Source organism: Grampus griseus (genome assembly GCF_964374135.1).
Source record: "Grampus griseus genome assembly, chromosome: 17".
Lineage (NCBI taxonomy): Eukaryota > Metazoa > Chordata > Mammalia > Artiodactyla > Delphinidae > Grampus > Grampus griseus.
In genome coordinates this window covers 8574045-8599954 of record NC_139011.1, presented here as the reverse complement: position 1 = coordinate 8599954, position 25910 = coordinate 8574045, and the positions used below count along the sequence as shown (strand labels likewise).

Below are 25910 nucleotides of genomic sequence, written 5' to 3'. Positions count from 1 at the left end.
ACAATTCTCCAGCCAGAGAATGTCATGCAAAACAAATTTGAACCGCAGGCCACATTTGGGAACATATACCAAGCAAGAGGGATGGAGAGGAGCATCTCCTGTAATCCCTCAGTGCAACTGTGCAATTTTTGTGTATTTCAAAGCACTGCGGTGTTTTGCCTTTATTTTGCCCCTGAGGTATTTTTTGTGTGTTATATCTTCATTTGAATTGAAGTTTGAGTGAAAGGTAATCATGAGTGCCAAGATGATTGAAAACTTGGTAAAGAAACTGGTTAGAAAGAAGAACTTTCTGAAAAATGGCTCTCTCCTGCCTGTTTTCCATCAACCATTATCTACTGTCACCACCTTCTATTAGGCCATTCCTTGGGAAGAACTGAAAACTTTTTCTACATTATAGTTTATGTACAAACCGCATTTATTTACTTTCAAGTTGGTGCTGATTATGTGAATTCCCTTTCTTTGTTCAACTGCAGCGGTTCAGCAAGGGATAGGTACAGGCAGGCAGGCCCAGGAATCTGCATTGTTATAAGCTCCTCATAGAATTCTCTAAAGAAAATTAATGTTTGAGAACCACTGCCTTAAGGTATAATAAGAGAACACTCATCCAGGTGGTTTGTTCTCTGTCACGTTTCCCAGTCCTTTCCTTGCAACTGCTTGTGTTTGCAGAGGAAAGACAAATTAATATTATTTTCATGAGCATATTATCATTGTGAGGCCAAAACTGAGATTTTTTTTTAAACCACATAACCAAATTAAAATGTTCTTTTTTCTCAGTTATCCACTTGTTCACTCTTTCCAATAAAACAGTTGATTCCAAGCAGACTACAAATGGGACAATTTCTGGATATTCAGATTGAAGACATTCATCAGAGGCTCTCCTGAATGGTTGTCAAATTTTGGCAAAACCTAGGTCAGAAAAAGGAGGAAAGAAATGCATAATCCATCCACATACATGAGAAAATGCAGTATCTGCTTGAATTACTGCATGACCACACGCACACACACACACAAGCACGACTACCTTGAATAATCAAAACTAGGACAGTGGTGCCCCAGCTCTTTTTCCTCCTACTAGTTCTCAGTTATCTCCCCTTCCTGGGACAGCCTACAGAGGTTTTTGTCCCTAATCCCAGCTTTGTACTTAGTTAACTACTATTTTATATTGTCTTTCTTCTCTCCCCAAAAAACAAGTGCGTTTTCCCCATATTTCTACTCTCTAAAGTTGATTCGTTCATTCACCAACTGTATAAATATATATTTCTTCATGGAGAAGTAGAGAAAAGAGATGTTGCCCATTTTGCTACTATGATGTCATGAATGCAAAATGGACACTGCTGATGCTAACACGTTATTGGCGACATGGGGTACCTCTGATGACCTTCATTTGAAAGGAACCTTCAAACCAATGGTGAGCAGTATAGACAGTCCCCAAACTTGAAGACTTTATATTTAACCAAGAAGGTGGTTGAATAAGAATTGCATGATGGTATGAAAAGGGATGTGATTTGAGAACTATAATGTGCTAAAGAGTAGGTATCTTATCTAATCTAACTATGTGCAGCGCCGGACCGGTGTGGGAGGGCTGCTCCGTAATGTTTGTTGAACTGAATTCAGTGCTTGTCTGCAATTCCCGTGGTTTCCGCTCCTTGATTATTGGAGGAGACCTATGAGTTGTTCTTGTTAGTAACCATGTCTTTGGCTTATTGGTTTCTGGATATGTTTATATATGAGGAAGAGGGTTGCAAAATCTTTAATGTACAGGAGCAGAGCTCTTGGCTCTAAAGGAAGTACTTTAAGAAAAGAGACAGCAAATACATTCAATTCAATGAATATTTATGGAGTACCTACTATTTTCAAGGCATTGGATACAGAAATGAAGTCAATAGTCCTTGTTTTCACAGATCCTGAATGCAAGAGTGTGTGTATATGAGGTCGGTGGGCAGGAAATGGGAAAAAATGGAGAGGAAACGAGAGGAAAACAAGTTGAAGTATGTTCACAAGTAATCAAAGAAGTAATCTTTTTCCATAAATGAGGCTGTAGCTGAGAGCGTTTAAGATGGAAATATCATCCTGGTCTTGATCTAATTTCTTTTAAGAGGAGTACAGAACAGTGGGAGATGCCCTTAAAGCAACAGGTGACACAACACCTGCAGGTCAGATACTGGCTTATCCAGACTGCCTTCCCTGCCCACCCTCCTTACCTCTCCTGGTCTAGCCAAACATCATTCCTGGTGATCCCATAGCCTCTGTGCTAACTCTGTACTTGCACTTATCGCATTCAAAATGTAACTTCACCTTGCCCTTTACATGTCCCTCTAATTAGACTCTGAAATCTCGAGGCCTTGGCATTGTAACCCTGGCACTTAATGACAGTGTCTGACCCTTAGCAGAGACTCCATAAATGTCTGCTGAGCATTACTGGACACCCAGTGCAGCACAGAACACATCGTAAACTCTCAATAAAGATTTAGTAGGCTAAGCGATGCCACTTTAGAGATCAAGGGGTAAAGGCTTTACAAACCATCGTTCCAAGACTTTCATAGTTAATGTGCAAAGAATTTCCTGGGGAGGTTATTAATAATAAAGACCTCCTCAGAAATTTGGATTCAGAAGGTCTGGAATCAGGATCCATTCCTCTGCTTTTCAAACAAGCTCCCCAGTTGATTCTAGAGCAAATGTCCCCATGCCTTGCTTTGAGAAACTCCGCCCTCATTAAGCTTCCTAAAAAGATGATACTTGTCGCTCTGATTAATTGTATATATTCATCTTAAAACCCAAAGAAAACGGGTTTCTACTATTCTCACCATCTGACATTTCTGAAAGTTGGGTTACAAATTGACTCTTTGGATGCAAGTCTTTTGTTCAGACATTATAGGTTAGTCCAGTCCTGGACCGGTTAGTCCAGTCCTGACATCTCAGCCCAAAAAGCTGAGCACACGTGCGAATCTGTGGTTAACCTCGTGTGAGATGCACCTGTGCACAGCCCCGTAGCTAGAGGGAAAGAAGTGGGTATCTTAGAAAAGTTTTAGACAAATATCATTAATTTATAAGAACTAAAGAATAAGGATTTCTCGGGTGACCTCAGGACCCAATTTTCTAACTATCAGGTTAAATAAAACTTAGCTATACCAGATGCTCGCCCCTAGAAACCTGGAAGGCCAGGAAAGGAAGGGAAACATCGCTCAGCGTGACAGTAAATCAATGTTGGCTGGAGTCCAAAACAAAATAAGTCTTCACTAAGCCGCACTGTGATTTCAGAATTAACAGAAAAATTTCATAAATAGGGCAACAGGGTGTCAAGAGAGAAGGCCAGTAAACTAATTTGAATTACAGACCTCAGCCTCCGAACTCTGGGAGTCGACCTCTGGCAGCCATATTAAAGTGAGGGTAATTAACACCATCCATCTTGCAAGGGGATGGAGATTTGCAGGCTGTTTGAGATTCTGTGAGCACCTCACCCAGACCCCAGTCACCCTTCGAAATATGCTGAACTATGGCAGTCAGCATATAGGGGGATCGTTAAGTGGGTGGGTGAGAGATGGTGGAGAAATCACAGTTTGTAACTGAAATCATTTCACGGGCAGTTTGCCAGCTCTTTGGGAAACTCTAAGATAAAAGCCTTTTAATATGGGCTATTTATGAAGTACAGTGCTATGAATCTATAAGAGCCCTTTAAAAACTACTTAAAAATTGAAAATTCATATTATTTCCTATGTCTTGCTGCCTTAAAAACTAATTCTATCTATTTTGGTGTAGGAATTTAGGAGACAGGTTAATACTACTATCAGATCTTAGCAGGAATAGAAAGTATTCTTCAGGACAAATAATCAGGACCTTTCTTGTACATAGTCACTACCATCCATTACTCAGCAGAAAGCATTCTCAGGTATCAGACTGTGGTCGTCTTTGTACAGATGATGCTAACACAGGCAACACTTACCAAGTGCAGGTGGTGGCTTTGAAAGAGTTGGCAAGGCTGAGAAGAAATGACTTGACGACATCTTGGAGGAAAAAGAGAAAGTATTTTTAAATGCCCAAAACTGGAATAAAATACAGGAATCAGAGCAGTAATTTGGGAAACGGTTACTTACAAGCAATGGTTATCACCAAGGAGCATGTGAAGACACTGGCTATGATTCCTCCCAGAAACCATCTGAAACAGTAGGATTGCTCAGGCTTAGCAAACTAATTGTATATTTCCAACACATAAGATGTTCTTTTAGATTTACCATAGATGGATGATTTTAGGATTTACTATAAAACTACAGTAATAGAGATAGTGCAGTATTGGCAAAAGGATAGAGATATAGATCAACGGAAAAGAATAGAAGTTCCAGAAATAGACCCATACAGATACAAGTTAAGTGATTTTTTAACAGAGGTGCAAAAGCAATGCAATGGAAAAAGGAGAGTCTTTTCAACAAATGGTGTCAAAATAATCGTTTAGACACATGCAGAAAAACGAACCTATACAAAGACTTCACACCTTAACACAAAATTTAACTCAAAATGAGTCATAGACTGAAATGTAAACCACAAAAGTATAAAACTTCTAGGAAAAAGAAAAAGGAGAAACTTTGTATGCCTACTGCTTCATAACCTTGACAAAAGAGGGTGTTAAACTTTTGGGTTTTTGTCAATCTGATGGATGATTGTATCACACAGTGGATTTTCTTCTTTTTGAAGAATAATATTTTTATAGCTTTTGTGCTCAAAATATGAATATGGAAAGAGATTGCAAATAAATACAAAGACAAGAGGAAAATGTCACCAAAAAACTCCCACCGCCCTGAAGCATTCACTATTAAATTCTGACAAATATCTTCTCAGACATCTCTTCATAGGCATTTTAAAAACTTTTAAAAGTTGAGCTTTAGCAAATGTACACTAAAGCATATAAAGTGCACATTTTGGGTTTTTTAAAAATATAAACCCTCGTAATCACCCAAAGCAGGAAATAAAATATTTCCAGCAACCCATAAGGTTTCCTTTGTTGATCTTTCCCACTTTATCCCCCCAAATTAACCACTATTCTTACATCTATAGTAACTGATTGGTCTTGCCTTTTCTTGACAATCATATAGACTCTGTTGTCATCTTTCACTTATATAATATCCGTGAGGTTCATCCATGCTGTTGCCCATAGGAATAGTTCTTTTTTAAAAAAAACAGTTATTTACTTAACTACACTTTTTACTTTAGAATAACTTTAGATATACAGAGAAATTGCAAAAAAGAATACAAAGGGTTCTCACATACCCCACATCCATTTCCTCTGTTATTAGCATCTTACAGTACATGGTACCTTTGCTATAATTATAAGGAGCCAACATCGGCGCATCACTAATAACTCAACTCCACACTTCATTTGAACTTTACAGTTTTTCCCTAATTGATCCATTTTCCAGCATCCCACATAGGATATCACATGACATTTAGTCATTATGTCTCCTTAGGTTCCTTTGGGCTGTGACGATCTCTCAGACTCTCCTTGGTTTTGATGACCTTGATGGTTTTGAGGAGCACTGGTCAGATAATGTGGAGAGTGTCCCTCAAGTTGGGTTTTTCTCATGGTTAGACTGGGGTTCAGAAGACCCTAGAGGTGGAGTGCCATTCTCATCATATGAAGGGTACATGCCATCAACACTACTCATACCTTTTGATGTTGACCTTCATCATCTGAGGTACCATGTGTCAGTTTTCTCAACTGAAAAGTTTCCTTTTCCCCCTCTTTCCAAACACTACTGCTTGGAAGCAAGTTTCAAAAGGTAGCTCAAACTCAAGTGATGGGGAGTCAATTTCTCCTCTTAAGGGAGGAGGTTCTACAGAAATTAACCTAAGAGGAACACTTTATTAATAGTCCTATGAAATAAAGAAAAGTTTCCATGATCAGCAAAGTCTGGGAAAAGCTAAGTTAAATAAAGCTAAACAGGTTTCTTCACCACATTATTTCACTGAGACTTTATTATGCTAATACACATTGTGATCCTCCAACTTGGGATATATAATGCAGAATTTTGCAAATGTATTTTTAACTACAGGACTCCCCCCAACCCCTTTGTGTTCTTCTGGTTCCATTATGATCCAAAAATACTTCTCAAACCTCATAATTATCTGGGAAGCTGTTTTAAAGTATGGATTCTCACGCGATCTAAATTGGTATCTCAAGGGACGGGATCCAGGGCTTCGTATTTAAAAATACAACTCCCCCAAGTGGTCCATGGGATGTGAGATACTTGGTCATCAACAGGAGGGACTTGAGAGGAAGCAGCACTTAGTGACTGGAGTTCAAGGACCACAAAGACCCCAGGAGGTACCATTCATCCCTGTTTCATTGTTTCAACAAATATCGATGAGGCCCTAGCACAGTGTCTCTGTCCTCAAGGAGCTTGCAATCTTATAGGGAAAGACGAATCATTAGCATTTAAACAAGTGAACACATAATAGGTCAGTGGTGATAAAGGCTCCAAAGAAAAGCCAAGTGAGATGTGTGTGATAGAGAATGGTATTCTATTTATACAGGGTTGTCAGGGAAGGGCTTTCTGACAATGTTTGTGACATTTGGACAGATTTCAGAAAGAATTAAGGCACAAGTTATTGTTTCTCCAGAAGAAAAAGACTGTAGTAGGCAGAATAAATAGCAAGCACAAAGGCTCTGAGGCACAGGTGGGATTAGCTCAGATGGGACTTGATCACCGCCCTGGAGACTTGGGCAAGAAAAGAATAGGAAGGACACGCTGGACAGAGGGTAGAACAGAAACGTGCCTATAACCAGGCAAGAGCGTTATGTCCTCTGAGATGTTGAGGAGACATTTTATGTGAGGATATAAAAATATAATGGGAAAGATGGAGTCCCAATGGGACTCCATTGTGGGACTTCACATGCCCTTGAACTCCAAGTAGGGTTACTTAGACTGTATCTGTAATAGGGAGTCACTGAGGATTTAAACGAAGGATAATGCATGGTAAAAATCCAATCTCTAGCAAGATCCACTGCCTTTGATATGTCTTGTGAGATAATGGGAGGAGGGAGGTGATAGATAAAAGGGCAATGGACAGACAAATGAACAGATCTTAACCACAGAGCTACCTAAAACGCTTTGCGGAACAAGGTAAGGAAATCATCAATCAATTACAGTTTCATTAATTATGAAACACAACCACATAAACATAAAATCTGAATTACCTTGCACAGGCAGAGATAATTAAGCATGCAGCAAACAGAGTTGCTTGAAAGGAGACCTCTCCTAACAAACTGGTTTCTAATAGGAAAAATAAAAAGAAATGAATTAGAACTCAAACACATGGTTTTCAAACGTATGTCAGCTCAAGTAATTTGTCATAAGTAATAAGATAAAATTATCAAATGTTGTACAGGGCCATTTATTACAAATTTCCTGAAAATGATCACTTTTGTCCTATCACTAAAAAAATAAATGATTACATTACATAAACAGTTTGGGGCTTGCCTTTTACTTTAACGTTGGGGAAAGGCTTTTTAGAATGTATGCTAATGTCAGAAATCTAACTGGGATGATATTGATAATAATATTAATGCCTCAAATTTGTGGAGTGACTTATGATTCACAAAGAGCTTTCCTACATCAGTTCATTTCATCAACACGACAAAAGCGTGAGGCGGGAACCATTATCACAGTTCTGCAAATGAGAAGACCAAATTTCAAATGATGAAATTCGTCCGAGGTCACACAGCTATGAGGTGCTAGAGCCAAGATTGAAAAACCACATCTAGCCAGAACACCATGTTTTGCCTAAAATGGGGCGGGGAAAGAGAATGGCAACGTGGCATGCTGGGAGTCTCTAAAGGGCAAAAAAAGAGAATAAATATTCGGAACTATCTGTCCTTCTGAAACTCTTTGCTATCGTAAAATATTTCAGTGCTACTAAGCCACAGTGGAAATGACTGCAAATCCTCCAGAAGTTATAAATGGAAGAGTTAAACCAGTTGTGACCCTGAGTATTATTCTAATCACCTAAAAGAAATCAGAGCTAGTTTAAGGATCGCCACATAAAGATCTAAAGGAAAATAGAACAAACCTCAGCTTAATCTTTGCCAAATGCTTCAAAAGCTCAATTTTTGTTTAAATAGTTGTTTAAAACTTGGAATGACTTTGAGCTATGAACGCGTTTATTTTTGCCATTTGTGCTCTGAATGGAGGTCGAGTCAGCTAACAGAAACCTACTTAGTCCACAATGCGGGCAGAACACTGGAGACCGGCAATGCAAAATATAGCAGTTGTGAATGACATCACTGCAAGTGTACAGTATTTCATGTATACTGTGATTTAAATAAGTTATTGTGGGTTCAGTTGAACACTCAACCATCCTTCTAAAGTATGTTTCTATTCTTAGCTTCCTCTGATTTCAAGTAGAATTTGAAACCCATTTTCTCACAGAAATAAGTCTAGCTTGACTGCAAAGGTCACTAGACTTGAATATTGAAGGAAAATTGGGTTTAAATTCAAGTTCTATAAAGATATGCATTGTGTGATTGTGGACAAGGTGTTCATTGATTCATTCCATCAGTAGCCGCTCACGTAGCATTGATTTTGGCTTAGTTCACGTGTAACCTCCTTGAAGAAGCCTTCCTGGATGCCTTCAACTCCCCCTTGGCCCTTAGCTTCTCCCTCTTGATAATCCCATTATACCTTATGCCTGTCTCCATCAACAACCTTTTCACACTGAATTAAAATTGCTGTTTTCTTTCTCTACAATTCCCCACCAGACTATTGAGAATAGCCAGCATCTATTGGCTGCTCTTTGGTGGCAGTGCCCATATTTTCCTTGGGAAGCCCCCTCTCCCCTTCTCCTAGTACATGGTGCCCATGGACAGACTGATTTCCCTCCCAGTCTTTGATCCACTCCAAGCCATTTGGAGCTTTACATATTTATTGACAAAGGGATTGGTTTTGCCATGTAAAGGGGACCCTTCCTGAACCAAGAAAGCCTGCCCTTTGGTCCTAACTTGAGAAGCCAATAATCTCCTTCTGCTGGCCTTGAACATGGAAAGTTGTAGGTACAGAGCCAGCAGGAACTACCATGGAGTAGTGAGTAGCATTTTAAAGAGTGAAGCTGACACAGAAGAAAAGAGACTTGTAGAGACTGACAGAAACCTGAAATGTTTGCCTGGAATTTTTAATAATATGAAGCAATACATTGAATGATTGATTAATCCATTTTGAGTTGGATTGCCATCCGCTGGAACTCAAAAAGCCCTGAGTGATAAAGATGATGCCATGCATGCCTATATCCCCAGCATATGAACCATCACCTGAAACAGCCTGCACACTCAAGACCTACATGTGAAGGAGATAAAATAGAATCAAACGGAGACCTTGTCCACTCAGGGCTTCATAGACGGGTGAGGCAAAGGAAGATGGCGTCAACAGAGAGATAGATACCCGGTGCTGGGTGCTATGGCGTCTCAGGGAAGCCAAGTGTTACCTCAAGGCCCCAGCAGGGGGCAGAGAAGGCCCCACAGAAGCGGTCTCCTCTGAACTGTACCTTGAAGAAAGAGCAGGGGTCTTCCAGGTATAGCCCGTGGGAGACATTCTAGATACAACACAGAACATGTACAGAGGCTTACTTGGCCTGTCAGAACTTGAGTATTCTTATCTGTAAAATGGAGATAGCACACTTAACTGGTCCACCACAGCCATGGAGCCCGTGCTCTGTGCCAAGCACTACCTGGGTAAGTTTAAAATCTACAAATGCCTAAGATATGGTGCCCATCCTGAAGGAGCTCACAGCATGATGGGTGAGATACAAAAGTAAACATGCAAGAGCAGTGCAGGAAATGGGTATGGAGGAACACAAAAAGGGGTCACTTAACACCTCTTCCTCAGAAAACAGGGTGGACTCCCTGGAGGAGGTGGCTGTGAAGCCTTAGTAGGTGTTGATCACCGGGGAACTGTCTAAAAAATAAACACTGCTTTCTCTGTCATCCCAACACCTTGAAAGGGAACTAAAAAACCCTCAACACTTATCTAATAGCTGCACTGGGACAAAATAAAGCAGAGCATATTGGTCTTTGGGAATAGAAGTGGTCAGTGAAATAAATATTCATGACTTGGGGAAGGCAAACAAAGAGAAGATATTATTTTTCCACTTAACCTCAATCTTATGTAATCATAACGTCACATTTTTGAAGTGCTTAGTATACACGATGCTAAGTGCTCGACACGGATTATTTTAGTCATTTACAAGGTAAGCACTATGGTTATCTCCATTTACAGATGAAAACGTGAAATTTTGCAGGGTTGGGTAAACAGCTTCTGAGTTCCAGCCAACAAATGGGCACTGGGCTTTGAACCTTGGCAAGCTGAAGATAGAGCCTGGAGGCGACACTGTGTGCAGACATGATTAATCTGATATTAGCAAGCTAGAGATTAAGGGAGATGCCTGCTGAATTTATTTCAGATGTACTACTGACGGGAAATAACAATGCCTGGATATCTTTTGACTTTCCTTGCTGGGGGCATAGCATGAAAGGACGTTCTTTTCTTTCTTCCCCTCATTTTCTTCTTATAGTGTATGTCAAATGCACAGCTAAGTATAAAGGTGATAACAGTGTACACCTGTGTACGCACGACTCCGCTTTAGCCAAGCTTAACATCTTGCCAAACGTCTTCAGGGTTTTTAAAAAATAAATAACACTGCAAATCCAGTCCTTCTGGTGCCTCAAAGATGACACCTCCAAATCAATCACCTTCTCTGCGAATGCATCACATGGGCACAGGCTGATACCAGCGCCTAAGGGGATATAGTCATCTCTGGGCCCTGAAAGGAAGAATTATTTGGGTGTGGCAAAGATTTAAAAAAAAAAAACCTCACTTGGATGATCCAAAATGTTTTCCTGGAAAGGTTCAGAAGCTGTGAACTGGGACCGAGGAGGCAGGTTGTGGGAGTTTTCTCCAGGACTCCGAGAGGTGACATGGCTGGAAAAGGAGGTTTTCACAGACTCTGCATTTAGCTTCTCCGACTCCCAGTTATCCATCAGTGAACAGTCCAAACCACCGCCTGGAAGAGCAGAAGGGATCAGTGCTTGTGTGTGTTTGTGTGTGTGTGTGTGTTTTCGGTGACTAATGATCATAACAATAGTCTCAAGAAGGACAGAGAATTGGAACTGAACGAGCAGAGATATTTTTTTCCTAACCTCTATTTTCATGGCATGTCTGGATCATAAAGTGACTCAGGCAGCCCACAGGTGACAGCCCCAGAGAAGATGCCAAGCCAGAGTTTCGGAAGGGGAGCCAGGGTAGAGGGGAAGGCAAAAGGTCCATGAGCCCCGGGGCGGGCGGATCCGTTGATTCATTCAATGCAGAATTATTGTATAACTGCACACAGGACACAGCTCAAGAGGCTGGGAGTCAGAAGCCAAAGTAGATACTGCTGTGCCCCACTCACAGTTGGAGAGGGACAGGCACACAAGCCCACAGCTAAGAGGCAACGAGGTCATTGCTATGTGGAAGCCTGGCAGAAGGTGTCCAGATGGAGCCTAGGAGGGAGTGTGTGAGTGCTGAAGTGGAAACTTGAAGGATGAGTAGGAGTGCTTCCAGAGAGACAGCAGGAGGAGGGCAGGCCAGGCAGAAAGGAGAAGGAAGGAGAGGGGGAGGGGAGAGGGGGAAAGGGGAGGGGGGAGGGGAGAGAGGGAGGGGGACAGGAGAGGGGGAGGGGAGGGGGAGGGAGAGGGGAGGAGGAGGGGGGAGGGGGAGAAGGAAAGACATCAGCCTGGGAGAGAACGTGGCAGGTTCCCAGAAGAGGGAGGCCTCCTATGCGGTCAGACAGGAAGTCCTGGAAGATGGTTCTGGCTGGACTGCTAAGAGGGGGTCAAATCACGAAGGGCCTCATGGGTCACACTCACTCAGGAGCTAAGATTTATCCTGAGGGCAACTTGGAGCATGAGTGTAACAGGAGGTACCTGGTGTGTTGAAGTGCTCACTCAGCAGTGAGAGATGGGAGAGAGGCCCCTCCCCGTTTTGGAAGCTGGGAATGACTGTGGAACTCCAAGAGACACTTGGGGTCCTCATATAACAGTGTTTCTTAACCAGAAGTAATTTCTCTCCCCAGGGGACATTTGACAATGTCTGGAGTCATTTTGGGTTTTTGAGCAGGGGAGAAGGGATGGGGTGTCACTGGTATCTAAGGAAATAAAACCCAGGGATGTTGTGAAACATCCTATAATGCACAAGACAGGCCTGGATACTGAGCTAATGAACTGATGCTTCTGGACATGGGAATTCCTGCCAACCCTGCAGGTTGCCTCCCACCCTCCCACCCACAGCTTGCTGCCTCTTGACAAAGCAATCTGCAGAAGCATCCCTGCTGGTTGCCATAGAAAAAGGAAACAGTAGAAAGTGAAACATGCAGAGCGTCCAGTAATGACCAAGTTGCAGACGAGGTCCTGGACCTTGTTCATTGCAGCACTATTCACAACAGCCAAGTTATGGAAACAACCCGAGTATTCACCAATAGGCAAATGAGTAAAGAAAATCCTGTCATTTGTAACATTGTGGATGAACCAGGAGGACATTATGCTAAGTGAAATAAGCCAGTCATAGAGAGACAAATACTGCATGATTCCACTTACACATGTGGTATCTAAAATAGTCAAAATCAGAAAAGCAGAGAATAAAATGGTGCTTGCCAGGAGCTGGGGGGAGGGGGCTATGGGGAGTTGTTCAACAGTTATAAGGTTTCAGTGATGCTAGATGAATAAGTTCTAGAGGTCTGCTGAACATAGTGGCTATAGGTGTCAATGAGGTATTTTATGCACTTCAAAATGTGTTGAGAAGGGTGATCTCGCTTTTTGTTCTTAGTACAAAAAACAGACTCCCCCCAAAACCCCCGCAGAAACAAAAGACTCCACAAAGGGACACAAGGAAACTCTGGGAGGTGTTGGATGTCTGTTGCCTTGACTCTGGTGATGGTATCAGGGGGTTTGCAACTGTCCAAACTCATCAAAGTGTACACATTAAATAAGTACATCTGCATATATCAATTATACCTCAATAAAGCTGTTTTAAAAAAAGAGAGGAAGCTATGTGGTCAAATTAACATGGAAGTGAGAAGGAACTGGTACTTTCATGGCTGATTATATATTCATGAATGGCACTGAACTAAGATCTGGGGAGATATGGTTGAGGATGTGAGAAGAGTAAAAATATTCCTGTGCTGTCGTCCAAGGCTGCTCTGTTGAACTTATGCTTTGCCACTGAGAGTGAGATGAAAGAAAAATGTATCTCGTGTAGCATACTGGAAATATTACACAGAATTTTCTGCAAGAAGAGCTGACATTAAAAAGAGAAACCACAAAAGAATCTTAACAAAAAATGATCAAGGAATTTTCATCTCTGAAAGGACAAGGTTTGCCCCCAATTCACACTTCCCCTCACTGACATTTTTTTCCCTCTAACCTTAATAATAAATGAAAGAATCATAATGCAGAAAACATTTCAGTAAATAGTTCTTTGGTATTATATTTGAAGATATTAATTTCATTCTGTTCCTCCTGATTTCTTTAAATGCAGGGTAGTTGACTCCTGTTTGAAAAGGAGGAATCCATTTCTCCCGAGCACATTCCCTATCCTTGCAATGTAGAATGGGCATTTGTTTGCTATAGAGGGAAACACAAAGTGACATACAGATGTTGCCATTAAAGATATTTACGGAAGAGGCGCTAGATCAAGAGAAGATCGCAGACCTCAGGCAAGGGTGCCTTGTCTGAGGTCATCTTGTCTTTCTTTCTTGGGACTGGCAGAAATAGAGCGGGAAGTCCTGATTCGTCCTCCCGGCACGAATCCTAGATCCTCTATCAATATGACTCACGGGCTCTGGGGATGCATCCCAAATTGCAGTATTGGGTCTGGGAAGCCACAGAATGCCATGGCTAAAGAATGAATTGCAGCTAATGAGGAAAGGTATCTCGACACAGCTGTGGAAGGGGTGAGCTAAGGATAAACAAAATAGGCAACAACAACAAGAAAAACATTTTTAGCCTGAAAAATGAAGCAAAAGGAAATCAGAGGAAGTAAGTTTTGATTGCATCCATGGCCCAGAGAGAAAACAGCAAAACAATTTAATTTTGAATTCTTCTCTAGTCTTCTAACTCGGCGATGTTTCCAGAGAAAAATAAATTGCTGATAAAAGTCACGGGGCTTTGGGTAAATCCGGAAAATAAGAAGTCTGGGGAAGATTTGATTACAATTGACAGCAGAAATGAGAGCTTTCAAAATCCTGTGTGTGCGCACCCGGGGTTGACTAATTACTGATTTGGAGGCGGGTGGTTTGATTTGTTATATTTAGAAGATATTTGGAAACCATGAGAATTTTAACAAGATACCTCATGCACATGCGGTGCTGCTGTGGTCCAATTGCTTTAAGGTTGTTTGGACATATTTTGAAGAGGCAACTATGGGAAAACAAGATGTTGATTTACAAATATGTGAAACTCTGCCTTTAGAACAGTGATTCCCAAACTTTAGGCATCCAAGCATCATTTTCCTGATTTTTGCCACATCCCGGAGCCTTCTTAGCTCCTAGCCATTTCATATTTTCTTAAATTGTTTCACTTTAGTCTTTTACTTTAAAGGAAACTTTATATCAATCATTTAAATGTCCTAAAGAAAAAGTAAATATAAAAACAAATACAGGGCTTCCCTGGTGGTGCAGCGGTTGAGAGTCCGCCTGCCAATGCAGGGGACATGGGTTCGTGACCCGGTCCGGGAAGATCCCACATGCCACGGAGCAGCTGGGCCCGTGAGCCGTGGCCGCTGAGCCTGCGTGTCCGGAGCCTGTGCTCCGCAACGGGAGAGGCCACAACAGTGAGAGGCCCGCGTACCGCAAAAAACAAAAAACAAAACCAAATACAGTGAAAATGAGACCTTATTTAATTTGCACTAAATACTTTTGTAGGGGAGAGCTCTGAGTCTGTTCTTTGTTAAAAGAGAGAGTAGTGAGTGTTGAAGAGTCTTAAAGCAACTGAGGCTCTCATCTGAGCCCTTCTCCTTGGTTTTATGAGAAAGATGGTGAGATCTGGAAGAGTCAGAGCTTCTGTCTCACTGAGAGATTCAGCATTCACTACTGTCGTGTCCTAGAGGCGTCTGCTGCCTAACCCACACTTTGGGAAAACGTTGCTTTAGAACCAAGAAGAGACTTGCCCCATGTGTTCCAGAAAGTCAGCCTAGGACCAAGAGATGGATGTTCCAAGTGCATAAGATAGGTCAGCAGAAGCCAGCCACTACTGCAGCAGTGCTACCAATGAGAGGAAGATGCAGCCCACCCTTAAAAGTCAAGGGGGTTTTGATTGTGTTGTATACTAGTATACAGGAAAGAACGGTGAAATGAGGAGAGTCATGAAGTACTGGATTTGGAAAAACCTGGTTTTTATAAAACAGAATGGAATGAAAGCCTAAGCCCCAATATTGCTGACTCTGCCCCCTGAAATAACAGAACGCTATTGAGACAATCCCTTGGCAACACGAAGGTCATGGAAGAAAAAGTAAGCAACTCAGGGCTGAGCTGTGATTCCTTTAGGGCAGAAGAAGGGCAGGCCCCCAACCATTACCAAACACCACTTTTGTCAGGACCGTTGCAACATGCAGTGTTCCTGCCCCTGCTCTGGCCCCTTATCGTTTTGCTTAGGACCTTGTTGTCTTTTTACCAACTTAATTACTTGAAATGCTAATATAGCCTGTCTCTTTGCTGTTTCAAGGCTGTGATATATTTTCCTAGTGTTTCTGGTTTTTAAAAATAAATAAGGTTTAATTTTTCCTCCAGAAAAAGAAAAAGTCATGAGTCCAAATTAGGCAAATCCATGCAGACAGGAAGTAGGCTAATGGTCTGCTAATGGGTAGGGGGACAGGAAATGGGGCATGCCTGATAACGAGTACTGTGTTTCTCTTTGGTGTGATGCAAATGTTCTGGAATTAGAAAGTGGTCATGGTTTCATAACCTACTTTGTGAATATGCTAAAACAATCACTGAATTGTACATGTTAATATGGTAAACTTTATGGTATGAATTATATCTCAATTAAAAAGTAAGGAGGGCTCCTTCTCACTGTAGGTATCCGTGCCACAATCTGTCCGGGATGCCAAGAGTTGGCAGGATCACCTCTAGTTGCTTTCTTCTTTTTTTTTAACATCTTCATTGGAATAGGATTTCTTTACATTGTTGTGTTATTTTCTGCTGCATTCTAGTTGCCTTCTGATGGAAGATGCCGTGCATAACTTTTTTACCAGAGACGTCTTTAAGGCTGCAGGACACTTGACCTCTTTCACAAGCGGCACACCCTTAGTCATTTCTTTATATGCTCTTCTTTCATGGCATCATGCTGTTCTGGTCCTCTGCCTGAGAAACTTTCCCCACCGTGCCTGCCCTGGGTGTAGCATGGTGAGCACATACTCAAGATTCCTCGGTTTGAGGCCAGCCTATGCTACTTACTAGTTGCACGGCCCCATGAAAAGGATCTAATCTGCCTTAGCGTTCCCCTCGGTAAAATGGGGATAATCATAACACTCTCTCCATGTTGTTGCAAATGGCAGGATTTCCTTCTTTTATAAGGCTGAATAACATTCCACTGTATGTATATGCCACATTTTCTTTGCCCATTTATCTGCTGATGGACATTTAGATTGTTTCCATATCTTTGCTATTGTGAGTAACGCTGCAATGAATATGGAATGCTGATAACTCTTTGAGATCCTGATTTCAATTCCTGTGAATATATATCCAGAAGTGGGATTGCTGGATCACATGGTAGCTCTATTTTTAATTTTTTTAGGAGCCTCCCTACTGTTTTCCATAGCGACTGTACTAATTTACATTCCCTCCAGCAGTGCACAAGGGTTCCCTTTTTTCCACATCCTCACCAACATGGATGAACCTGAAGAACATTGTGCTATGTGAAATAAGCCAGACACAGCGGGAGAAATGCTGCATGATTTCCATAGTCCAAATTTCAGTTCCACAAGATGAATGAATCCTAGAGGTCTGTACAGCACAGTGGCTATAGGTAACGATTCTGTGTTGTATACTTAGAACTTTGCTAAGAGGGTAAATCTTACATTGTGTTCCTAACACACACACACGCACACAACTAATACTCGCGCATAGACTTTGGAGAGAAGTGATGACATAACATAATGGATTTGTTGCAATGATGCTGGTCCATAGCGCTCATTACTATCAGGGATAATTATTACTGGAGCTGCTGTTTAACCTCCTAAATTCCTTTCTTAACTCTCCTTTCTGCTCATCCACTTGTTTTCCTCCTTTATTCCAAAGACCTCTACTACTTCTCACACTGGCTTCCAAATCGATATCCAGATCCTTCCTCACTCCCGACCTCTTTTCTTACACTTCCAAACCCCTACTGGCTATCTGTCCACTTCCCATAAGTACAATAAATTAAACTCACAAGAAACAGAATTCAGGGTCTCTTTTCCTGACCCCAATCTGTTCCTTTTTGCCTTTTTATAGCTAATTCATATTGAGCAGGACACCAGACCCTGTACTAATATGTCCTTTCCATGAATTATTGCATCTCATCCTCACAGCAATTCCACGTTACTATTTTTCTTATTTTATATACATAGAAATAGAAGACCAGGATTGTTAACTAACTTCCCCGAGAACACTCAGGTTGGAGAAGGTGATTCAAGAACTTGAATTTAGGTCCGTTCAGCTCAAAAGCTCATCTTCCTCATAACTCGGCCCGACTGTCTTCCAGGCCTTGGTGACAGGCAGAACTTTTCACGCAGTTCCCCGAATTAAACACATCCGTTTTCTTTGATTCCTCCCACTTTCTCATCACTACATTCGATCTGTCACCAGCGTGTCAATTCTACCTTGAAAAAGATTCCTTCAATCTCTTCCCTCTATTTCCAGAGCCACGGTCCCTGGTGTGCCAGCTGGTTTTAATTGCCTCTGAGTTCCCACTAGGTACCTCCATCCAATCTTCACTTCATGGTGCTGTAAAGGCAATCTTTAAACATCTAAATCTGATTGTGTCATTGCCCTGCTTAAGAGCCTTCTACCAGCAGATGTAAGCTATTAGATATGGATAAACAACAAGGTCCTACTGTGTAGCACAGAGAACTATATTCAGTATCCTATGATAAACCACGATGGAAAAGAATATCAAAAAGAGTGTATGTGCAAAGCAGAACTAGAGACACAGGTGTAGAGAACAAACTTAGGGACGTCAAGGGGGGAAGGGGGTGGGATGAACTGGGAGATTAGGATTGACATATATACACTACTATGTATAAAATAGATAACTAAGGAGAACTTACAGTGAACTCTACTCAGTGATCTATGGTGACCTAATTGGGAAGGAAATCTAAAAAAGAGGAGATATATAAGTATACGTATATATGATATATACGTATAAATGATTCACTTCGCTGTACAGCAGAAACTAACACTATATTGTAAAGCAACTATACTTCAATAAAAAATAATAAAATAAAATAGGCTTCTAAAATATCCTTGATTGATTAGACAAAACCCAAAGTCCTCAACACGGCACAGAAGTTTCTTCAGATATCTTCAGTCTATCATTCCAGGCTCACCCGCCACATCCCTGCCTCTTTCTTTTATCTTTGTCCTGTTTATACATCCTTGTTATTGTGGGGAACTAGGATACACTCAGTTTAATTACTAGTTTGTTCACATAAGGAATTGTTTCTTCACTTAACAAGCACTATTTTTTTTAACTGAATCTAGTGTAACACACACACACACATTCACAGACAAAAACTGGTGGAATCTTCATGGTCTGGCATCAATGTCAATTTCCTGGTTTTGATAATGCACTACTGAGTAAGTTTTACCAGCAGGGGAAGTTGGGTGAAGGGTACACAGGTGCTTTCTGTATTATTTATTTTTCAACTTCTTATGAATCTGTAATTACTACAAATCCAAAAGCTTTCACAAAAATAATATAGTATTTGAGCTGTCTGCCCAGGAAGCAGGTTGAGAAAAATAGTGGACACGTAAGGACCATATCTTTAAATTCTTATGTGGTTGTGTTATGTGAGTCCTCTTGCTTTGCTCTTTGGGCCTGGGCTATGAGGTATATGCTGGAAAGGAGAGGAAAACCCTTACTGGCAACAGAGCAAAGGCTGGGCTTTCAAACTAGACAGACCTAGGTTGAATTCCAACTCTGCTGTTTATAAACTAAATGAACATGGGCAAGTTACTTAACCCTGAACTTCAATTTTATCATAATGATAATAAATATGATAATATGACCTAATTCCTAGAGGACTTTGAGGTATTTAAACATGATAATGTATATAAACAAGGTAATATATAAATAATAATATAATACATAAATAACATAAACAAGACAGGATGTAAAGTGCTTAGCATATAATAAGCACCCTTGACTGCTCTCTTTCTTTGTCTCAGCCCACGACAGCAAAATCCTGTTGGCTCTACCATCAAAGTGTATCCAGAATCCTTCCCATTCTCACCGCCACCCTGCTATCATCTTAGTTCAAGCTGCCATTCTCTCCCACCTGAGTCACTCTAACACCTCTTCACTGGTTTCCTTGCTTCTGCCCTCTATACCTACCTCACCTCTAACCTGAACACAGCAGCCAGAGCTATGTTGTCAAAATGTAAGGTGAATCACGTTATTCTTCTGCTCAAAATCCTCCAGCGGTTTCTCCTCTCACTCGGAGCAGAGAGCAAAGCCTTTGAAATGGTCTCACAGGTCTCATCGTCCTTCCGCAGCTGCTCCACCCATACACCTCTGAGATCCTGACCTCTCTTCTCCCCTCACTCACTCAGCCCCTCGCAGGCTCCTAGGCCAGAACCTTTGACCTTGCATTTCCTTTGCCCGATTGTTTCTCCCCAGATGCTTCACTCCCACGTTTAAGTCAGTGCTCAAAAGTCACTTTCAGGAAGGCCATGCCAGTCACCCCACCGAAACTTGAAATGCCCATCACTTCCTCCTTTGCTGCCCCACACTTCTTACCACTTTCCAGCATGCTTCGTAATTTACGTCATTGCATTCCTTGTCAGGAATGCAAGTTGCATGCGAACAAATAGTTTTGTCTGTTTTGTTCACCGATACGTCCCAGTGTGTAGAACGATGCCTGATACCTAGTTGGCCCTCAATAAAATCTTCCAAGTGAACAAATGAATGAATGAACGAATCCCAGCATATGAACAACAGGAGCGAAGCGGCAGAACTGAGGAGGAGCACGGTGTTCAGGAAACAGCACAGATCAGTGTGATCAGAGTCCAGTGCGTGTATGTAAGGGACCTGGTCTCCCTCCTCCCCTTCCCGGAAGACATCCTGAAGAGTCCTCAATACCCCAGGCCTCCACTGCGTTGCCCCCATACTCTCCTCACCATTGGTCCAGGACCACATGGTTGCTACTTCCCTTTTGGAAATTTCACCATGGAAAAAGAGGTTCAGACTCACCATTTTCATTGCAATGGTTTGTTTCCAGCCTCCTGACCCCCTCCAACCAGACGTCCTCATTGGGGGAGGAGTCAGCATTACCAAAGGTGTTTCCATGCAGCCAAGATTCAGAGGCACTGAGGTTGAAGAGAGAAGAAAAAGAACGGCGGATTCTCTTTTTCTTTCTAAATATTCTGGAGAGAAATGAAAGTACCAAGTGAATAATGAGTAGGAGTCAACTCAGGGTCAAAGCGGAGAATTTAGTGAAAATGGACGCACAGGGCACATCTCTACCACCCAGGTCCGTGAAGCTCATTTCATTTGTTTCCTCCATTAATTCCAGAGAAGTTTCTTAAATTTCTGTGTGTGCCAGGTGCTTGGATCAATGTCAAGTATATTGAGATAACAGACAAAACCTTGGGTCAAAGAAGTTCATAATCTAGTATGGGAGAAAGGCAAAAATAATGCAGATACGGCTAATGCTTTCACTGACCTCATCATGTGCCTGGTGTCTTTCTTAGTGATTTACATATAGTAACTCACATTATCCTCAGAACAGCCCTGTGAGGTAGGTGCTACTGTTACCTCATTTCTCAGATCAGGAAACTGAGGCACAAAGAGTTAAAGAACTTGTCTGAGGTCATACAGCTAGTAAGTGACATAACAGGGGTGCAAACCCAGGCAGTCTGGCTCCATCCTCTCTGCCCTGGATTACTGTGCTCTGTGGATGTGTGTTCTAACCGCATTAACCGAGGCTGCTTTGAGAGTACCAGGAGGGGTATTGCTAATCTGGAGTCAAGGGAGCCTTTCTGGGGTATATGAACAAGAAGTCTCATATTGAGTCATGCTAGGAAATGAGTCAGGAAAGGTAAAAAGAAGGTGGATAATGAATAACCTTGACTGTTATGTGAAGGAGTTGGAATTTAACATAAGAGCACAGGGAGATCACTGAAGTATGTCAAGGGGAAGGGGGTGGGTGGTGATGTGATTTGGTAATTGCATTTCCAAAAGATTTTGATTCCCCACACATCCACACTCCCAACAATCCATCTTCTACCTCGTAATCAGTGTTATCTTGCTAAGGATGAGTCTGATAGTTTGTCAATAGCTCCTCTTTTATCTACAGAATAAAGCCCAACCTTCTTAGGCTGGAATGTAACCTCTTCAATCCAGCCCTGCTTCTGGGCTTAGTCTCCTCTCTTGGGAGAGCAGCCCTTTCCACCCTAAGTGGTAGCCCTCCCGAACTATGTGCCATTCCTCTCACTTTGTATCAGGGTATCTTAGAACTCCATGCCTGTTCCCTCCTCTGGAAGTCCTCCTTCCTACATCTATCTTAACTAACAGCCTGTGCCTCTCAAGACTCAAATCAATCATCCTCATCTCTAAGAAGCTTGTATTAACCCGTCGCTCCAAATAAAATGGGCCTCCTTTCCTTCTCCCCTCTGCTAACCTCTCTCAGGCTTCACTCCCAGCACCTGTATGGCTTCATTACTTTCTTTTTTTTAATTTAATTTTATTTTTAAATTTTTATTTATTTTTAATTTTTTTTTGGCTGCACTGGGTCTTCGTTGTGGTGCATGGGCTTCTCATTGTGGTGGCTTCTCTTGTTGCAGAGCACGGGCTCTAGGCGCGTGGGCTTCAGTAGTGTGGCTCGCGGGCTCAGAGTTCAGGCTCAGTAGTTATGACGCGTGGGCTTAGTTGCTCTGCGGCATGTGGGATCTTCCTGGACCAGGGATCGAACCCGTGTCCCCTGCATTGGCAGGCAGATTCCTATCCACTGCGCCACCAGGGAAGCCCAGCTTCATTACTTTCCTTTGTTTTCACGTCGGCCACCCCTGCCCCTTATGAGCCTGTGTGTTTCCACCAACTGGAGCAGTAATGGGCTCCTTATAAACGATGTTGAATGAACAAATGAATGAATGAATAATTAACATTTGGGTTGGACTTTAGATCCTTGTACCTAACCTCCTCTACTTACTTGACTAAGTTCTCCTTGTACAGGACACTGGTCTGGGAGGGGCTCAGAGTTGTGTTGCCATCTTTGTCGCAGAGAAAACTGTCTTCGGTCCAGATGTAGTAGCCATTGGTGAGGAGTCTGGGACTTCGGCGACAGGTAAGGTGGGAGCCTGTCAGGGGATCTATGGGGCAGCAGTCAAAGGGACTGTTGCCATCCAGGAAATCACAGACAAAACCAAGGAGGGGATGAGAGAAGACCTTTCAATCTCTGTCCGGTTCATCCAGGCGCACAAAAACCACATTTCTAGTCGCTGTGCAGGAAAACCAGCTCTTTGCGTCCCCGGCTACCAACTACTCCTGCACCTCTGAGACTGCCTCTCTTAAACTTCTCACTTTCATCTCTTTACCTGCGAGACAGCTGAGTTACAGCACATTTAGTGCTTCTTTCTGTTTCAAACACTTTGATGAAAACGTAGGGCTAATCAGTTTCTTCACCATATGATACCCCTCACCCTTGGAAGGAAAAAAATTGCAAAACAGCCTACCTGGGATGTTGGAAGCTCAGAGCCTGCTCCAGCCCATCCTTACTTCAAATAACCCTCTGAATGCTATATCCTTACTCTTGTCACTCTAATAGATAAATCACAGCTACACGACCACCAGACGTATATGAATTATAGGAGAACATGCAGTCAAAGAGATCTTTTTGGCTTTTGCCAATTTCCCTCAGGTCAACCACACAAATGATTGCATAGTTACCCTCCCTGATTTGCTGTCCAGGGAAGTCTTCTACTTAGTTGGGTGAGTCTGTATATGTCTTAGGTTTGAAAAACAATCACGTGTCTGTCTGGTTGAAAGGCAACCTCATGCCTCATGCTTCACTGAAATTCTGAAAAATTTTTTTAAGTTTAAAGCTTATTCATGCTGTATATAAAATAGATAACCAACAAGGACCTACTGTATAACACGGAGCAATATCAATATTTTGTAATAACCTATAAGGGAAAAGAATCTGAAAAAAATATATATATTCTGAATACATACAACTGAATCACTTTGCTGTACACCTGAAACTAACACAACATTGTAAATCAACGATACTTCAATAAAATATTTAAAAAATAAACTGGTGCTATCAAAGAAAAAAGCCTATTCACAACTATTACATGCACTGAAGTTAGCAAAATACTATTTTAAATAGATATTATTTATGGAAAACTTACTACGAGCCTGGCCCATACTTCACACTTTATCTGCTTTTCACAAACCTCCCTAAAAGCTAAGTATTATTATCTTTATAGTACAGCAGGAAAAAAAAAAAGAGATGCAGAAGGGCAAATAAATTGGATATTTTATACAACTAGTAAGTGGCAGAGTTAAGATTTGAACTCTGTCTTTCTGACTCTAAAGCATGTGCTCTTTCCATGTGATCCGCCTGTTCATCTTTGACTGATGCATTTGCTAGTGGTAGGAGGCCTAGAATTTACAAAAGGGGACAGGTTCTAATATCAAAGCATGATCCCTTTATACCACTGGCATGTTTCACAAAATGCTAGAGGAAACATCGGCTGATACCTGTGTGAGGAATAAAAGACAGACAGAGAAACAGAAAAAAAGAAAAGAAAAAAAAAGTAAGGAATGAAAAGAAAAGAGACTTCACTGCAGAACGTGAACAAAATGGTAGATGCTACAGGTTTTAGTGGAGCATGACATTTGGCTGGCTTGTGCACTGGTATAGACCCTTGTGGCTCTTGTAAAGCGAGACAGTAAAAGCATATTTAAGAGAACATCAATTTGAGAAAAAGTAACCATGCATTGCATCGGTATTCGGTAGTTTCTCCACTCACCAAACAAACAAACCATTCACGTTTGCCCACACACTCACCTCCCTCCCTCCCAAACTCCATTTATTAGGTTAGGCAAGTTTGCAATTTGTATGTGCATGGGACTGGAAATATATCTCCATACCAAAGCTGGATGAAACCTAAAACTAATATATATACCCCGCACTACGTGGCTTGCGGGATCTTAGTTCCCTGACCAGGAATTGAACCTCAGGCCACAGCAGTGAAAGAGCCGAATACTAACCACTGGACCGCCAGGGATTTTCCAATATTTTTAAGCCAAGAATATAACAAAATAACGCATACAGAAAGAATTTGATTGATTTTTCTTGCAAAAAGCGCCATGGAATACCTTGGGAAAATGCATGGGGGAGACAGTTCTACAGCGTATTCTTTCTCAGACCGGGAAGAATCTGCATAAGTAAATGAGAGAGAAGTACAAATTTATCACACTGCATCAACACGCATGATTGCAAACTGTGGACGGTGTGAATAGCTGATGTTCCAGCCTCAGCAGAGATTCCAAATGGTGCAGCCATCCAATGAATCAGGACGAGCACAACTTGTCACCAGGTCTCTACAGGCAGCAAGACATAATCTAGGGGCTTCTATCTCCTGTCTCTTCTCTCACTCAACTCTCCTTGAGAGGTTCCTTAGTTCGGATGAGGCAATGATATGCCATTAGCATCAAACTGACTCATGAAAAGGAAGAAGAAAACATCTTACGTGAAGCTGTCCCAAACCCAAATCAATTACCCAACGTTCTGGTTATTTTAGCTTACTCAGTCATTTGAGGAATTCAATCATCTGCCTAGATTCTCTCTCGTTAGTGCATTTGAAGGCACTTCTATTACAAAATAATGAGCAGAAGACGAGTGGTGGAAAAAAATAAAGTTTTGTTTTATATAAATGATTTTCCAATGTATGACGCCTGTGAGTATTCTTAATTAAAAAATAGATCATGCATTCATTCATGTTACAATTTAACCAAAGGCATGGCAACAGATTTCAACTGGGGAGAGTCGTACTTGATTAATATTCTAAACTTTAAAGCAGCATTTTATATTGCATAGTAATGGTGTGAATACTTCTAATAGACAGGTTCAGTGAAACTTGGTTCCATTACTGACAATAAATATCTAAGACAAAGAAAGGAGTTTAGACTTTCAGATTGGGTTGGTGGATTTGAAGGAGAAAATTGTAGGAGTGTGAGGGAGGGTAGAAGCAGGGTTTGGGGAGAAAATAACAAGAGGAAGGAAGAAATTTGAAACCACTACCGTTTGAACAACGCCCACATTTTCTCCAAGTAGCTATCAAAATCATTCGGTATTTTTTTACAGACCAACCGTTTTGCATCTTAATAGTAACTGATAAACAATCCCCTTTCACATTTATGCACAGGCATCAAAAAACGGTGATTTTTTTTTCCTACTAAAAGGAAAAATACCACATTTCTCTCAAGGAAAGAAATGAAGTCAAAATCATTGCCAAAGTGAACACTGGCATTTAAGAAGCACGAGCTACTGACAGATGGTTAATGGTATGAGTATCAGCAAAATCAAAGCAAGGAAATTGCTAAAAGAAGTCTAATCGTTCAAAAGATAATTGCGTAGAGCAGTTCTACATTTACTTGCTACTGGTGTTGACATCAGTTGAGATATTCGGTTCAT

The 25910-nt window shown here is 41.5% G+C and overlaps 1 protein-coding gene across 1 annotated transcript; it reads right to left on the bottom strand.

Annotated features, from left to right (window-relative positions):
* Nucleotides 1-25910, bottom strand: TMEM71 (transmembrane protein 71; the record flags this gene model as incomplete). The annotated part of the gene is made up of 9 exons (XM_082674807.1): nucleotides 1-906; nucleotides 3941-4001; nucleotides 4092-4153; nucleotides 7187-7262; nucleotides 10855-11040; nucleotides 20462-20634; nucleotides 22419-22631; nucleotides 24593-24653; nucleotides 25871-25910. 9 exons carry the CDS (start codon nucleotides 25908-25910, stop codon nucleotides 867-869), a joined length of 912 nt encoding a protein of 303 aa, XP_082530933.1. The 3' UTR covers nucleotides 1-866.